Source organism: Bombus pascuorum, chromosome 8, assembly GCF_905332965.1.
Source record: "Bombus pascuorum chromosome 8, iyBomPasc1.1, whole genome shotgun sequence".
Taxonomy (NCBI): domain Eukaryota; kingdom Metazoa; phylum Arthropoda; class Insecta; order Hymenoptera; family Apidae; genus Bombus; species Bombus pascuorum.
The window spans coordinates 12,643,224-12,660,970 of record NC_083495.1 but is presented as its reverse complement, the minus strand read 5'-3'; the positions used below and the strand labels follow the sequence as shown (position 1 = coordinate 12,660,970).

General features: G+C 30.0%; 2 protein-coding genes across 5 annotated transcripts; one reads left to right on the top strand and one right to left on the bottom strand.

The window, feature by feature from the left end:
• Positions 1 to 25: 25 nt before the first annotated feature.
• On the top strand, positions 26 to 4,222 carry LOC132909664 (cell division cycle 5-like protein). 2 transcript variants are annotated; one of them, XM_060964599.1, is made up of 11 exons: positions 26 to 227; positions 308 to 573; positions 656 to 786; positions 856 to 1,358; positions 1,431 to 1,605; positions 1,676 to 2,110; positions 2,198 to 2,316; positions 2,886 to 3,050; positions 3,118 to 3,225; positions 3,298 to 3,471; positions 3,559 to 4,222. In XM_060964599.1, the coding sequence occupies exons 1-11, from the start codon at positions 183 to 185 to the stop codon at positions 3,778 to 3,780; spliced, it is 2,343 nt and encodes a 780-aa protein (XP_060820582.1). In that variant the 5' UTR covers positions 26 to 182; the 3' UTR covers positions 3,781 to 4,222. The 2 variants fall into 2 exon arrangements, with proteins under 2 accessions (XP_060820582.1, XP_060820583.1); XM_060964600.1 differs by lacking the exons at positions 26 to 227; positions 308 to 573 and having other exon boundaries at positions 672 to 786; positions 846 to 1,358.
• LOC132909663 (DNA-dependent protein kinase catalytic subunit-like) lies at positions 3,532 to 17,597 on the bottom strand. Of its 3 annotated transcripts, XM_060964595.1 has the most exons (17): positions 17,360 to 17,597; positions 17,121 to 17,257; positions 16,794 to 16,975; positions 16,568 to 16,730; positions 16,370 to 16,485; positions 15,915 to 16,307; positions 15,656 to 15,837; positions 15,332 to 15,585; positions 12,958 to 15,257; positions 12,549 to 12,893; positions 12,322 to 12,474; positions 8,217 to 12,233; positions 5,793 to 8,129; positions 5,010 to 5,706; positions 4,720 to 4,922; positions 4,575 to 4,657; positions 3,532 to 3,765 (listed from the first exon to the last, which is right to left on the bottom strand). In XM_060964595.1, exons 2-16 carry the CDS (start codon positions 17,245 to 17,247, stop codon positions 4,580 to 4,582), a joined length of 11,547 nt encoding a protein of 3,848 aa, XP_060820578.1. In that variant the 5' UTR covers positions 17,248 to 17,257; positions 17,360 to 17,597; the 3' UTR covers positions 3,532 to 3,765; positions 4,575 to 4,579. The 3 variants fall into 3 exon arrangements, with proteins under 3 accessions (XP_060820578.1, XP_060820579.1, XP_060820580.1); XM_060964596.1 differs by lacking the exon at positions 17,360 to 17,597 and having other exon boundaries at positions 16,794 to 17,037; positions 17,121 to 17,202; XM_060964597.1 differs by lacking the exons at positions 16,568 to 16,730; positions 17,121 to 17,257; positions 17,360 to 17,597 and having other exon boundaries at positions 16,794 to 16,884.
• Positions 17,598 to 17,747: the final 150 nt, after the last annotated feature.

The following is a 17,747-nucleotide window of genomic DNA, read 5'->3' as shown; positions in this document are numbered from 1 at the left end:
ATTAATATTTTTGTCGCCGCTTTTCACTGGTGTCTCTGACATCGCAATTTCCTCTTTGATGTTACTGTCGCTAATTTATAGTTCTAATGAGGTTGTTATTAATTATCAAATAAATAGGGATAATCAGTGAAAATTTTTCAATTTTTATTGCTTTTTGGATGGTATTAAAAAATATATAAAAAATGCCGCGTATTATGATAAAAGGTGGAGTTTGGCGGAATACGGAGGTGAGAATTGATTTCTAACCTGTATTTACGTTTTGATTATATCAGAGATGATTTTTTCTGTAAATATTTTGTATTTTTAGGATGAGATTTTAAAAGCTGCTGTAATGAAATATGGCAAAAATCAATGGAGTCGAATAGCATCACTTTTGCATAGAAAGTCTGCTAAGCAATGCAAAGCGCGTTGGTTTGAATGGTTAGATCCAAGCATAAAAAAAACAGAATGGAGCAGAGAAGAAGACGAAAAGCTTCTTCATCTTGCAAAATTAATGCCTACCCAATGGAGAACAATTGCACCAATTATAGGACGTACAGCTGCACAATGCTTAGAACGTTACGAATATTTGCTGTGAGTTAAATGTATTTTATAAATTTAAACTAACATGTTTCTGAAAATGAGTTTTTCATTTTTTGCTATTATACCATGTTAGGGATCAAGCTCAAAAAAAGGAAGAGGGAGATGATGCTGCAGATGATCCTCGTAAACTAAAACCAGGAGAAATTGATCCAAACCCCGAAACAAAACCAGCTAGGCCTGATCCTAAGGACATGGATGAAGATGGTAAGCTTTCCATTTTACAGGCTATTATTTTCTGTTATATGTAAGAACAATAAAATTAGTAATTTTCAGAATTGGAAATGTTGTCTGAGGCACGTGCCAGACTTGCAAACACACAGGGTAAAAAGGCAAAACGTAAAGCCAGAGAGAAACAGTTAGAGGAAGCTCGTAGGCTTGCTGCTTTACAAAAACGTAGAGAGTTGAGAGCTGCTGGTATTACTGTATCACAAAAGAATAAGCGCAAACGCGGGGTTAATTACAATTCTGAGATTCCGTTTGAGAAACGACCAGCACCCGGGTTTTATGATACGTCTAATGAGCATGTAGATCCACTTGCTATTGATTTCTCAAAAATGAGACAGCAACATTTAGATGGCGAATTGAGACAAGAAAAGGAAGAAATGGAACGTAGAAAAGACAAACAGAAGTTGAAACAACGCAAAGAAAATGATATTCCGATGGGAATGTTGAATAATGAAGAGCCAATAAAAAAGAGGAGTAAACTTGTTTTACCAGAACCACAGATATCTGACCAAGAATTACAGCAAGTAGTTAAGCTTGGTAGAGCATCAGAGGTATATAGTTAATATATTTTATTATTTTGTGTAAAATATATAAGAATTTATATTTTATGTTATCTGCAATAGGTTGCTCGTGAAGTTGCAACAGAAAGTGGTATCACACTATCAGATAGTTTATTGGCTGATTATTCTTTACCAACTAATGCAGCTGTAACTCCACGTACTCCAGCCGCTGCAGATAGAATACTTCAAGAAGCTCAAAATGTTATGGCTCTTACTCATGTTGATACTCCATTAAAAGGTTGGTGTAATTCTATGTGGAAAAAAACATATATCTAAGATATTAATTTTATTGCTTTATTTGCACACAGGTGGATTGAATACTCCATTAAATAATTCTGATTTTACTGGTGTTGTACCTTCCACGAACGCTGTGGCAACTCCCAACACAATTTTGGCTACGCCATTCCGATCCCAGCGTAGTGATGGAACTCCAGCTAATTCATTTAACACACCAACATCTACGCGAACGCAAAACGGAGTTTTAGTAGCTACACCGGTTCGTGACAAGCTCAGCATTAATCCAAATGAAAATATGGACGGGTCGGAGACTCCGTTAATTCAAAAGCAAGTAAAAGAACAGTTGCGTGCTGGATTGAGTGCGCTTCCAACACCGCGTAATGATTATGAAATAGTAGTTCCTGAAGGTGAAACAAAAAACGAAGATATTACTTCAACCACGACGGAAATTGTAGAAGACCAAGCTGATATAGATGCTAGGCAACAACAAGAATTAATAGAACAAAGTATATAATAGATTATCGCTGAAGTATAAATGTATATTCTTTACTAGAAAAATTATTTATGTATTAATATTGTATTCTGTTTTACAGGAAAAAAGGAATTATCTAGGAGGTCGCAAGTTATACAACGAGATTTACCACGACCAGTTGATGTAAATATGAATATTTTGAGGCCATTTATGGATACTCCATTAACAGATTTGCAAAGGGTATGTTCATGTAATCGTCAAATATATGTATGACGTACATAATAATTATATATGTGGTATTTAAAAAAAACTATTCAATATTAACCCATTTGCATCCAAGCGCGGATTAATTCACGCGCTGCGACTGTCTTCTATCACCAAGCGCGGGTTATTACGATTTTTTGCTGCTTTTTTTTATTTCCATTTTAATCTAAATAATTTTTTTTTTAAATAAATAGTTTTTACTTTTTTCCTTGGTGTAAAGAATGTAAGATGCGATGTTTGCGAAGTAACATTGTCTACCAATCGTTTTGAACAGTAAATTTTCGATAAACTCCATGAAGAATTCGGATGTCATTTACTGCACCTACGACCGACTGCGCGTGGTGATAGGGACCAGTCCTCTTAAGTAGGGCCATGATGCAAATGGATTAATACATAGAAAACACACTATACTGTGTAAAATAGTATACCTTAGTAAACATAGGTTGAAAGCTCAACCGTATATATATCATATAAATATTGAGTGGTTTTTCTTAACACCCTGTATATAACGATCATATAACAACTATTAATAAATATGATTCTAGGCGGAAGAACTGATTAAAAGAGAAATGATTACCATGCTACAGTATGACGCATTACAAAATCCGACACAACAAAATCGTAAAGGTTCCTCAAATTCAGTAATTCAAGCTCAAGCTTACCTTGAGCAACATCCGTACGTTAATTTTGAAAAAGAAGAACTTACTGCTGTAAGATATTTTTTTACTTTATCGTGAAATTATAATGCTGCTTAATTTTAATAAACATTTCATGTAGGCAAAGAAGCTTTTAACTGATGAAATGGGTGTAGTAAAAGAAGGTATGGCGCATGGAGAACTAAGTTCGGATTCTTATACAACTGTATGGGAAGAATGTTTGTCAGAGGTACTAACATATTTTCCATGCTTAAAACATTTTTGACGATAAATATATTTATTTGCTTCTTTATCTTATTAGATATTATATCTGGAAACACAAAAACGATACACACGAGCAACGTTAGCTTCAAAAAAAGATAGAGTAGAAGCATGCGAAAGAAAGTTAGAAGAGAATCGCATGCATATGACTGGTGAAGCCAAACGGGCAGCAAGAATGGAAAAAAAATTAAAAGTCCTTACTGGTGGATACCAGGTTGGTGATCTTATTTTCAGTACGAAAGATACATATTTTAAAATATGTACATATAATTAATTAATACACTAACTTTCTTTATTACAGACTAGGGCACAAGTATTAACAAAACAATTACATGATCTATGGGAACAAATAGAACAAGCACATTTGGAGCTTTCAACATTCAAATTTTTACAAACACAGGAAGAAGCAGCTGTGCCGAGACGAGTAAATGCACTTATGGAAGATGTTAATAGACAAACTGAACGAGAACGCGTACTGCAAGGACGATATGCTCAACTGCAAGATCAGCTGCAACAATGTTAAATAATTTCCAGATGACTTATTGTAATATATTATACCGCAAATATTGTAAACGCTTTGTGAAATACAAAACATTAATTTCTATAAAAATTCACTAAACAAGTTTAAACAAACAAAAATTTTTAAGGATCTCAATTTTGTATAATGGAATGCCATTATATTATTTCGAATTATAACTGACGATTCAGCTCATTAGAGCGGAGATAATTTAATGTGAATATAATTTATTGTATGCAAGAGTTAGTATTATAGAATAGTTGTTAAATGAAGAAAGTAAATTGTAAATTCTATATTTTTACCTGATTTAGCAGTTTATCTGATCAACAATTTTAATAATTTCATGGAGAAATTTTAGATGTTTACAATTTACAACTTCTGTTACAGTGCAATTTATTTAAAAATTGCGAACATAAAAATTAATAATACTGATGCGTAATGTAATTACGTTTTCGAAAAGTTAAAAATTAAAAATTATGTGAAGACAATATAATACTGTATTAAATATCGTAGTTTTTTAATAAACGATCAATCATTAAGAATGAAAATTTATTATTAATTTAGAGAAGTAACAATGTAATTGCATAATAAATTATAAAATGCAGGAAAGTGTATAAAATATATTTAAAAATATTACAAAATTCTAATTCTTACAAACATAAACATTTTAAAGAAATTGACTTATTTTCATTAGTTTCTTATTTAAGCAATAATTTAAAAAGTACTATTTTCATAAAAAAACTACATTATAATCGAAATTATATCATAAATATATACTATAAAAATATAAATTTAATTACTTCTTTTAAAGCCACGGTTTCCATCCTACGTGCGTACGACCCAGAATATTTAAATCGGTTGCTTGATCCAGCAAACATTCGATCTAAAAATTTAGAGAACCTTATTGCTAAATGATCACAACAATAAAATTTTTTGAAGGATTACCTGCTCCTCAAGAGTTAAAAGGCCATTCAGTTTTGCTCGTGTTCGTTTGATGTCATCATCCCCGGTAACTATAGCGTAATATCTATCGAAATATTTATCATGATGTTGTTCTTTTAGTTGATCTAGTATAATCAAAGATGGTTTAATCCCATTCAACTTCTTTGTAACTGCTTCGATCTTTCTTATTGGTACCCATTTAACATCTATAATTTGCATAAAATAAAAGTAGTCACGTGCTATTCTCTATTTAAGAATTAAAATAGTTCATCTTATACATAATTAAAAACTACCTGAAATATCTTCTTCACTTTCTCTTAATGCTTTGTTAACGTGTTCAGTCCAATTCAAAGGTTCATGAACGAAAACGTCCATACAAGATAGAATAGGTCCTTGTTCGTTTCTCACTGCTTGTAATGTATGTATCATTATCGTTTTCAAAAGATCCTTTTCGGTGAAAGGCTTCAATAAGCCTAAGATTTGGGGTGTTAAGCGAAAAGGCATTAATTCTGGTATTCTTTGGTCAACACCAGCATCAAAGGCTAGCCCAAAGTCGATACCTAAACAACGCCCTGAATCGATAACGATAAGAGTGTTTTCCAAATGCCGATCACCAATGCCTAAGATCCAATGTGCAATACACATAGTAGCATACGAAGTAATAAAATTTCGACGCATTGTAATAAAACTTTCTATGGATGGACATAATACAGTCAATGTTTTGCGTAAACTGTTCCATTCAGTTTTACCAATAAATTCGTTCATTTTACTGGTCACTTCTGAGGCGTTGTACCTTACTGTTGCTTCCTTGTATTTTTCATGTAGCTGTTTAGAAGGAGCAACGTTTTGAATCCACTCTTGATAGAGTTTACTTATAGAATTATATCGTTCTATCTCTTGCTTTGACAGTGTGAAATTTATTAACTCTTGCAAAGATCTTGTGTTATCTACCCATTGTATAAGACCCACTGTTTTAGACAAGGGAATCACCTGCATTTAAAAATGTTAATTCTCTTTATAATATTGACTTCTTACTATTCTTTAATATTCTATGAATTATTTAGAGAAGTACTCACCTGATAGGTATCAATAGATAATTGTCTTTGTCTACAAGCTGCATCAATTTGTAATGTCTTGTTCATAATGGTAAACAACTGCTGTAATCTTTGATCTTGTCGTAGATCTTCTCCAAATTTTGTCAGAAAATGATAGTCCTTTGCATCATTACCAATCATTGTAATCCGAATAGGTTTGCGCATTGACCACATAACTCTTATAGTTGAGTCAAACTTTAAAATTTTTGCATGATACTGAGGCATAGGTTTTCTATTGCCAGTATACTGACCAGGTATCTCTACATCTCTTTCAGGAAAGTTGCATAACCATGGACTGTAATCTTGCAATCTATTTTTATTATTACTTCTATCTTGCTTAATAAGTGATATTTTAATTTTTTCGATTATACCGTCCACCCATAATTTAATTTCTTCGGTTTTTTTATTTTCTAACTCCTTTATCATATTTTTATAGGATGAAATCTTATTGAAGATGTTCCCTGGTTTTGGATCATGTTTGTCCTCTCGTAGATTTGGATATACTTTCTTTAGAAATATATCTATAGCCGTAGCTGTTCCCAGAGATAAATTTTTTCTAAATTCAATTAAATAGTGTCGTAAATATAATTCTGGTTTGACTACATAATGCAGCGCTGTCAAAAATCGATCGATTTCCGGTCTATTGTAAAGGATTTGTCGAATTTCATAAGTACTAGTTTCATTTAAGAGAGCAGGGTTTGTCTCCATTGTCAAACGAAATGTGTAAATAACTGCATTAGGATAAGCCTCAACAATCCGTTTAAGAACAGGTATAATTAAAGGAGCAATTGACGTTCCTAAATGGGAAAATAGTTGAGCTTGCCAAGAAAGAAACAGCCAAATTTGAATACTTTCAATCTCTTTCATAAAAATATCCTTTGTTTCTTGATCGTTGAAATATTCAGGTTTTAATAAACAGGGAAAATAGTGGGCTGCCTCAAGAGATCCATAACTCATTGCTTTCAATATAGAATGAATAAATTCTTTACTTAACTGAATATCATGTGTACCATGCGATAATCTGTCATAGCAATACTTCGCAAGACTGAAATAACATTCCTTAATATTCTTAGTTGTCATATCACAGCACGTTTTCAAATTATTAAAGCTATAAGTTTCCAGTGTATTTCTAATGCCAGATAACTCATTATTCTCGGCGTTTATTTCTTTCAAAATTATAGTATTTCCTCTTAACAATTCTGCGAATGTTTCGTTTTCTTCACTAAACTTTACGATCTTCGATGCTATCATACTGATTTGCTTCCGACTACTAACATTCGTAGTATCATCAATAGAGTTTTGTCGTAAAAGATCGTGACAATGTTTCCAAGAAGAAGAGTAGTGTGATAGCTTTTTTTTCATGTCCGTTTCAATATCTCCCATCAGGTATTTCAATTTTCCACAAAATAATAAAAATTCATTGAAAAAGATTGACGGAGCTTCTACACTTTGTTCCACTTGTCGTAAATAATTTTTTGCTATGTATTTGTTCTTCTGATTTATCGATGCCTCAACCATCTTCAATCTCATATTAAAGATAATTGTGCGCAGTCTATACATAATCGAATTTTCATTTTCATCGGGATTACTGTCTGAATCGTTCGGTGTTAAACTCTCATTCCATTCCTTCAATTTGTCATCAAGTAATTTATCAATAAAATAAGTCCTATAAGACGTTAATTTATCCCATGGGAGTATAGCATCTAGTGATGAAGGCATACTGTTGTCCCAGAACTTTAATATCTCGTTTAAATCGCACGATGATTCAGCCGATTTTAAAATTTTTATAAATTTATTTACATCGTTAATGATTCGCAACTTCTGTAGTTTGCAAATTCTTAATTCTGTGGAAAGCGGATGAAGTCTGATCCATTGTTCCCTTATCTCATCAGAGGAGTTCAATAAAAATTCACGGGCAACTTCTAGTTGATTATGCAAAAAAAATATTGAACATTCTTCCCCAAAGAATCGTTTCATGTGTTTTGTTTTTGTTGTGTCATTCAGCCAAGATTCCATAATGTTGAAGTCATTTTGGAATTCCTCAGTATTGTCTTCATTTATCAGTTTACGGACATGAACAGCAAACACCCAGGGGAATATCCAATCTTTCCATGGATTATTCCAAATGTTATCTAAATTTCTATCAAGCTTGTCCTTTATGTGTCTGTCAATTTCATGCCAGCTGCATAAATTACTTAGGCATTCAAACAAGCCTTGAAGACAATGTTCCTTCACTAATTCTGATTCCGTTCCATAAGCTTCCTCATATGCTAGCTTTGCTCTTTTCCATTTGTTAGATACTTGGGCAAATGATGCGATCTAAAATTTTGAGAGAACTGATTTAAAAACGGATAATCAATTTCATTATCATCATTTACTATAAGATAAATATATTCATATACATACTTGCATATCTTTATTTGTAATATGATTTTGAAAAATGCTAAGAACTGTATCAACATCATTTATAGATTTATAAAGATTCGTTAAAAGCAACCATTTAGAGGATGAGTCATCCACATGTTCCCGTCGTATCCTTTTTTTAGGTGGCCTATAAATACTTGTCTCATGAATCAAATTTTCCTCTAAAACGAGTGATCCAAGGAAGTTTAAACTATTCGACCTCGAGGCCTTCGTAATGATTTCTGGTGAACAACCTGTTATAGAAGCATTCAATAATATTTCTAAAATTGCAGTTATAATGGAATTACTATTTTGTTCATTTCCCATAATATGTTCCATACTGTCTACAAGTTTTTCTGTAAAATTACTCTGTCTGCAGTTTTCAATTAATGAGCAAACAATATTGACTATTAAATCTTTACAAATCAACTGATCATTCTTTGCTAACTGTTGCAATGGTTCGATTAGTGTAGCATGTGATATTTCAATATCTGGAAAATCACCAATTCTATACTTTCTATACAATTTTACACTGCTTCTTTGCCGCACGCCTTCTTCTTTTATCATTTCCGCATGCTGTATATTTCTTTTAATCTCTTTATGTCTTATAGCTGCAGAAATATCACTTGCACTGCTTAAAAATCGTTTCGACTTTTTATTGTAGGCAGGTTGCGGTACTTTTGGTGCTTCAGATGTATTATCTTCTCCTGGATTAATAGACATTGCAATAGATGTATCGTTAACGTAAGTCGGCTCGAAATCAAGCTCCTGAGTTGCTTGAAGCATTAATTGTAAATTATGCGATGTCATGTGTGTAGAATCAAAGGACATATATGATAATGTAGTGTTCATTTGAGTGAATGTTTGATTCATTTGACTAGCTAAGGATGGAGCAAAAAGCGGAGCCTTTGATCCAAAATTCTTTGTCCTCCATAAGAGAGCTATTTTGTAGTCTCTATAACTGCAATTATGCAAAGGTTCAAATATCTTTTGTGTATAATTATTTGATTTCTTTATAAGATCTGTAATAAGTAAAAATATGAATGGTAAGAAATTTTGACCAGCATTGGGAGTATATATATCTACTGCTTCAAGCAACCTTTCTTTACAAGTATTTGTTAATTTTGCATCTTGCGTCCAAAAGTTTAGTATCATTTCTTGTAATGTTTCAGTAGGATCCAATATACCATTAAGTAATATTTCTTTGCTGATTTGCATTAACTCTTTTATCTCATTATTTCCAGAACTGTCTCCTGCATATTTCTTATAAATATTTATAAATATACCATAAGCGATTTCTCTGTATTCAGAAAGTTTATGCTTTGTATAAGGTGGTACTAATATTATAAATGATAGTATATTTGGAGGAGGTAGAACATGAACTAAAGAATGGATAATTTTTAATGTTATTTTCTCACAGGGTAAAATTTTATTTGTTAATAAATCATGAAGCTTCATGTAAGCTAACTCCTTCACTATTTGATCTGTAGTAAAATTTGGTATGCATAGTAAAAATATTTCTAAACCATTTGACTTGCCTTGAAAATCTACTCTAAATATACTTCTTTTAACAAAATCAAAATAATCCATTGCCGCAATCGGGTAATTTTTACATAATGCACGAATGCATTTCATCTGTCTGTTCTCGCATTTCGTTTGCATCTGTCTCAATATACTTCGAATTGTATCAATTATAGTGCACCTTTTGTTTGCTAATGTATTATCATCGTTCAGAGATTTCAAGATTAAACCATAGCATTCACAACATTGTAAAATTGTTTCTTCATCATCCTGCCATTTTTTTAAAGATCTTTCAAGAAATTCTAAGATATCATTTCTTTGAATAATGTCTGGTCCCATGCCATTAATGAAACAGATTAATATTAAATATACTGTAGCTCCGGGTGCACTACTCATCTTATCACTTAAATTTTTAGGTAGCTTCAAATAAGGATGCCATACTTCGAGTACAGTTTTTATCATGTTCATGTTGTAATTATAAATAGATTTAGAAATTTTGTCGGTTTTCGTTACTATTACCTTCTGGATCAATGTCTCCCATAGCTGTTGAATTACATCTTTATTCTGATCAAAAATAGATTCGTTTAATCTTTGAAGAGAAGTTTGCCAATCAATTAACATTTCTATAACATCAACAATAATATAATTTAATTGGTTTCTTTTCAAATATGAATATATTGCATGCATTATTGGCTGAAGGAAAAATTTTGCATAAGCCTGAAACACAGTCTGCATATTCAAGATAACTTTTAACATAAACAATCTGACATTATCATAATTTGTTGTTGTAATAGAACTAAGAAAACATTTTAACCACTTTGGCACTGTAATAGTGTTATTAGTAGGTAGTAGAGATATTTTTGCTTCTATCATATGACTCAGAACTCCACAAATAGAAGCCATACATTCATGATTATTTAGCTCATCATTTTCAAATGTTAAACTCATACTTTCCTTTTTATCAGTGCTATCATGTTTATTTTGTACTATGGTTTCATTAAAATCGTAAGCATTTATATCTTCAGTTAAACTACAGGAAGATAAATCATAACTATGTATATATGAGTAATGACTAAATGCTTGTCTTTGTTTTATTATCTTTCTTATATTAACTAATCTTTTACGATACTTTGGATTTTCAGCAACTGTCTGTTGAAAATTATATTGCTTCTGGCAATCTACAATATTTTCCCAAATCAATTGCTCCTTTTTCCTGTTCTCAATAAAAATACTTGCATAAGCGTCTTCATCCTTTTTTATATTAGATACAATGGCTATGGAACAATTATATGCAGAACAATGCAACAATCTTGTTGTTTCTTTAAGCTCAGGCTCATGTGTTCTTAACATACGTACATTTAATGCATTGCTGTATAAACTGTGTAAAAGTTCTTTTCCAGTAACCACATTATCAATAGCATTTCGAGTAATCACACTCTTAGCATTATCTATGTCCCAGATTTGTAATTTTGCAAACATAATTGCAACAAGATCATAACATCCTATTTTTGATACCATAAGTTGTTTTTTGTCTGAAGTACCTCCAACCAAGCTTTGGCAAATAATTGTATATATTTCTTTAATATTTGTTTCAAAGAATTGATTTATTTCAGTAGTTTTGCAAAATTCAAATGATGGTAAAAGAAATCTATGTAACACATCAAACCTTTCATTTGTTAAGTTCATAAATAATTTGTATGCTGCTTGCAAAGATTTCACAGCGTAATCAGTGGTAATAGAATCAAAGTACTTTTGTAAATATTCATTAGTTGTTTCATTACACAGGTATTTAGCAATACCAGTTGCAAATAAAATAATGGTTTCAAATACTATCACCGATTTAGTGACTGGTAATAACATTACCAATTTGTGAAAACAATTAGTAATTTTTAAAGCTTTCACATTTCTCTGAGAAAAATCATTTGGACACACATCGAGTCTATTATTCTTCAAATTACGTAAAATAGCAAGTACTTCTGGTTTTGTATCAGTCATATCAGTTAGACAAACCAGAAAATTATGAAGGATATATATTTTATATTCTATATCTAAATTGTCCATTAGCTGATTAAGAATCCACATATAAAAATCTTTACTTAAAGACGATACTTCTATTGGTTTGTGCTTTAAATGGACTGCAATACCAAGTATATTTATTAATTTTTGTCTTCTATCTTCTAAATTATTTATTACACTTTCAAATATTGTGAATTTTTTAATAACTGTATCCACTAATATTTCCACACAATCATGTAACTCCTTTTTATACCGTTGCACAAACAGAAATAATTGCTCCATTATCATTAGAAGAGTAGACGGATCTCGTTGCAATAAATCATTAAATATTTCAATAGATTTTTCTATATCCTTTAATATGTATCTAAATATCTCGTATTTAAATGTAATGAAAAAATATACACCATGTTTCATTTTTTTATCACCTGATCCCAGCATTGTATCATTTTCAATGAATTCAATTAACATTTTTGTCATTGAAAACTGCAAATATAATTTTATAAAATATTTTCAATATGATAAAAGATTTTCAATATATGATACTTTCTATTTGTATATTTGGATAATATACCTCGTAATGAATAAGTGAAAATTCCATTAAAATTTCTAGATAATCTTTTACTGATGGTTTTATAGTTATATAAATAAGTTCTCCTAATGATTCTCTTACTAACGCCTTGAAAATACGTGTAACTATATCCTGTCGATTAATCAACTCTTTTATCTATAAAACAATATTAATAATTATAAATAATATGATGTACTGAAAAAGCAATATTACGTATATGTATTATATACCTTATCTAATTGATTAAGGATGTTATGACGATCCAAAAAGCTTAAACCCCCAACATATTGTTTAAGTTCAGTAAAATTCTTTTTACCATAAATAATGTTATCTAATACAGCAAAATCGTATATATGTTTCTCCACGTATATCAATAGTTCACATTTAAGTAGGTGTAACAAAGAAATATTATTTTTGCGCATTATAGACTGTAACAAGTTTCCCATAGTTACGAAAAGTTCTTCTGTAATTTCAAGATTTTTTAAATCAAACCCTATTACTTGTGGGCACATTATACATTTTGCAATTAACTCAAAAAAATCTTTATTGAAGAAGAAATCTGGAATGAAATTGCCCTGAAATTGAAAAATGAAAAATTGAAATCTTAATATAAAATTTTTTAGAAAATAATTTACTTACATCAAAATTTAATAAAATTTGTGTAAAATCGAATATATTCAGTATTGTTTTACATTGCAATGTTTGTAGATCTTCAATCTCTTTCGATAATATTATTAAATTATCTTCCTTATTTTCCATTTTAATTCTATTTATCACATGAATAAAATTCCTAGCGCAATTGAAAATTTCATCTTTTTGCGAATTTGAATTATCAAATAAACATTGTATATTCAATAAATCGCCTTTTATTAACCAAATGTAACAATCCAAAGTCCTTAAAAAAGGCAGTATACCATTAACAGGTAGATTTTCTATTTTTGGCAATTCACTTAAAATTATACGATTAAACGTTTCAATTCCGTATGTATTGATATAATTATTTATTATTGTTTTAGCTGAATCACAATCTGCGACATGTTCAGAAAGTTTTACAACCAGTTCCATACATTTTATCCGACAATGTTGATCTAAACAACCACATTGTGTGAGCAACCACTTTACAGCATCGATTAAAGTTGAACCTTCAAATTCATAAGGTTTCCTACGATTATGATGTTCTGCGTTTAACAGATTTTTCTTTGCTATTAGAACTCTCTCAACATGATTAAGAGCATTAATGATTGATGGATCGCTACAACCATCCAAGCTTTTAATGAAACTGTATAAAATTTCCAACCAATATATAGATACAATTTTCTCATCTTCACGTAGAATGCTATAAATATGATTAAAAGCCGTTGCGCCTGCTATTCGTTTAGAAGTAGAAGGATGCAGAGCAAAATTCGTCATTTTATTTATGACTTTATAAATATTCGACTGACTTATTGCAGCATTATCAGACTGTTTTATGGACCATTTAATAAATTCGGCCAAGCATATCCCAGAAAATTCTCTAAGAGACGAATTGGCTTCATCACATAGACCTTTGAACAGCAAATCGAGAAAATATGTAGTAGGTAGAGATTCGAGCATAAATTTTGAGCTTAACCAGTGAGTTAGCTGTAGCATTAAAGGATAAAAAATTTGTCTCGCTGCTTCTTCGTAATCGCAGCCCAAATTTAATAAGGCTGGACATAACATTGTATAGAGAGAAACGAATCGATCTGGATTAGATACTAAGTATTGTGATGTTTTGCCAAGAACGTACATTACTATCGAATGAAGTACTTCACAGGCAATTACTTTCGTCCGTCTATCCCCAGAATTTTGAGCCAATAATATTATTCTGGGCAAAATTTTATCAAAATGGATATCTACTTGTGTATCAGAAAAGGTCAATGAGTATTTGAGTAAGTCTTTCTTGTCCCAAGTAGCTCCTGTATTCATAGATTTTTTATATATGAAATCCATTATTATATTTGTATCAAGCGAAGCGATAAACAACAAAACTCTCATCTGAAATCTTTCTAAAGTGTTCTCATCGTCTCTTAATATTATTCGTTTAATAACTTTTCGCTCAGTTTTTATGATATCTTGTAGAAATTCTACAGAACTTTCACCACTGTGTAAATATGGTTCTAAAAATGGTACTATTTCTTGTAAAAACATAGCTGTTATTCGATTATCAAAATGATTTGTCCATTTTTCTAATGTGTTTAAAGCTTTACAAGCTAATTCAAAGTCACTTATACCAACTGTAAAGGCAATTTTAAATGTTGGAATTGTACTGTTCAGTATCTTTTCTACATATAACATTGGTACATCTAGAATTAAGTGCACACATGTAGTTAACAATTCATTGGAAAATGTAGGAATCAAATTCAATACGTTTATTATATACTTATTTAACATTTCTAATGTTTCTGTTTCAATCTCATCGCTACTTAAGCCACAAATATGTTTAGATATTGCGTGTACTAATTTATAAAAACCCGACACTAAATGATTTTTATGAGATTTACTAATAACTTTTAATAAGAATTTGTGTATTGTATTTATGAATAAAGAAGTGTCTAAACTGTTAATTATATCAACATATAAATCTACGATATTAACGAACGTTCGAAAATCTGCTTCATTTTCAGCAATTTGAGAAAAGGCTGCATCTGAAAATATATTATCTTCTTTCGTTTTTATGCTCAGATTTAATTTGTCGATTAATGCGGTTCCCACATGCATAGTTGAATCAATTACATATTGTACAGTTTCTCCGCTATATTTGAAATCCTTGCTATATTTGTTTTGGTCTAAAAGTTGTAGCCATAAAGGCAAATAATCTTTATAGCACAGTGGTCGTTCTGGCAGATTATTCAATCCTCGTTGTAATTCAGCATCAACGAATAAAGTATGCGAACAGGTCCACGCTACTCCATTATAAACTAAACATTTAAACACATTATATAAAAAATACTAAAATATTAAATTTATGAATATTTATCAAATATATACTTACTTAAATTATATAAAAATTCATCTAACAGATTTCTATTAATTGTCATAATATTAACGATCGTATTTATCAATAAGGATACAGCAAAATTCTGGTTAGATACAGGGAATTCAGGAAATCTTTTAATTAAAAGAATACTAAGTTTTGTGATTATATTAATTTGATCAATTGAAAGATCGGATGTATGTAATATTATTTCTGAAAGAGCTTCTTGATAATTGCAAATACTTTCCAAGTGTATTTTTTCTATATCATCCCTGTAAAATTAAGGGCATTAATAAATTTATATTATGAAATATTTGAAAGAAGCAAATATATAATTGATACCTTGAACAGAGTGGCATAGCACAATTAGCTATCAAAGAAAACATATTTTTCACATCATTATTAGTAAGATATATCTTACATGGTGCAGCTATTTGACTAAATCCATATATAATATAACATAGCATATTTGAATTTACATGATGACTGCTCCTTAATTGTTCCTCAAAAAGATTTTTGAAATACTAGAACATAATAAATATTAAAATATTATAGATATTGTCAAATTCTATATAAACAATTCTACAAAATAGATAGTTACCAGGAATATTGCTTTATCACCCTCAGATGATTTGTGTTTTAAAATGTGTCCAATTACTCTGTAAAATTTTCTTAAAGCATATTGTCCACATTGACTGCATTTTACATTTTTATCTTGGGCCACATTTGTCAATAAATCATACCAGTATTTGTAATCGCAATAAACAAGGTCACCAAACACATCTATATGTTTGGACAACAAATTAATTGCAGATCTCATTGAAACTTTTTTAACTGAGTACTTTTGTGGATTGCTTAATTCTTTGACCCATGTGTATAGTTCCTTATAATACTTTTCTTCTATCTTTTCTGTAAGCCTTGTCAATATATTTGAAAGAGCATCCAAATATACTTGAAATATATCAAGTGAATGGGACATAGTTTGTGGATTATACTAAAATTTTTAATGCAAGAATGAAAATTTTTTCTTCAAAGATATTAAACAATAAAATCTACCTGCTTGATGAAATCATTCCTTAACTGCTGGAAAATTTTATGATATTCTTGTGTCTCTGAAACTTCTGGACAATGTTTTGCGATTGTTCCAAGTACAGAAAATAATAAGCTTCTTTCTGTAAAAAGTTAAAATTATTGTTTTTATAATTTTAAATTATTTTCATGTAAAATAAATTTGTTTATATATTCTAATTCTACCTTTAATGTTAACAAAACAAAATAAGGATACAAATTCTTCTACAGTTTTATCTAATTCAATTTCATATTCCTCAAAACTTGCTATCAACTTATTAAATGTACTGCAAGCAGCATTTTGAATAAGTGCTGAACAACGTGTTTTAAGTGCCTGTTGACATACATTCTACAAACAAACAAAGCTTTAATGTGCTTTGTAAATATCCATGAAATAACATTCATATTATACCTTTGTTCCAACTATATATGGTATAAATATGTCATAGAATTGTTCTATGATAAATTCAAGAAGATGAAATGCTTCTTTAACTGCCATATCAAAACCTTTCTCAGGTTTGTACTTCCCAAGTTCATTATTAAGAAAAGAAAGTAAACCTTTCTTTTTATCAAATAATATAGATAGCATCAATTCTGGAGACAAAAATTGCAAATATTAAATGTTAGTATTTAAAATACAGTTACATATATTTTTTCTACAAAATAAATACAATATTTTACTGTAGTATTCAATAATAAGATCTATGTTTTATGATATATAATATGATTTATTACATACCACTATCATCTTTCGCTATATTTTGAAAGTATCTTTTACTGTCTTTCAAAATTTCCGTTAAATTTGTGCTGTTTCTTTCTTTAACAGCTCTTTCAAAAATATCCATAAAAGTTTTAAACGATTCCATATTCTAGCAACTTGTATAAATCAAGTATAATTTAGTGATTGAATTTTGATTGACATAATATAAAATCTTTTTATATGTCTACTTCGTATATCGTGTATTGCTTTAAGTCTACCTGTAAAAATATGATGATATTGTGTTCCGACTAAATATTACAGAAAAGTATACAACGTATAATATGACGTAAAAATATGTAGCCAGCTAACTACGTAGTAATAATATATTACAATTAATTACTATAACAAAGACCATTTTGTAATTGAATTATTTTAAATATTTTATTAAATAATTAAAATGACGCGAATAAACGCTTTATTATCACATGTATCGCGTTGTACAACAAATAGTGTACGAAATTAATTTCATCTGTGATCAAACTTAAAACTATTCCATTTTTATATATATTATGAATTATATATTGTGAGAGATATTTGTAATAAAATTGAAATAAAAGAAATTCCATTAAGTGATCGTATTAATATTTTACATTAATAACCACAAAA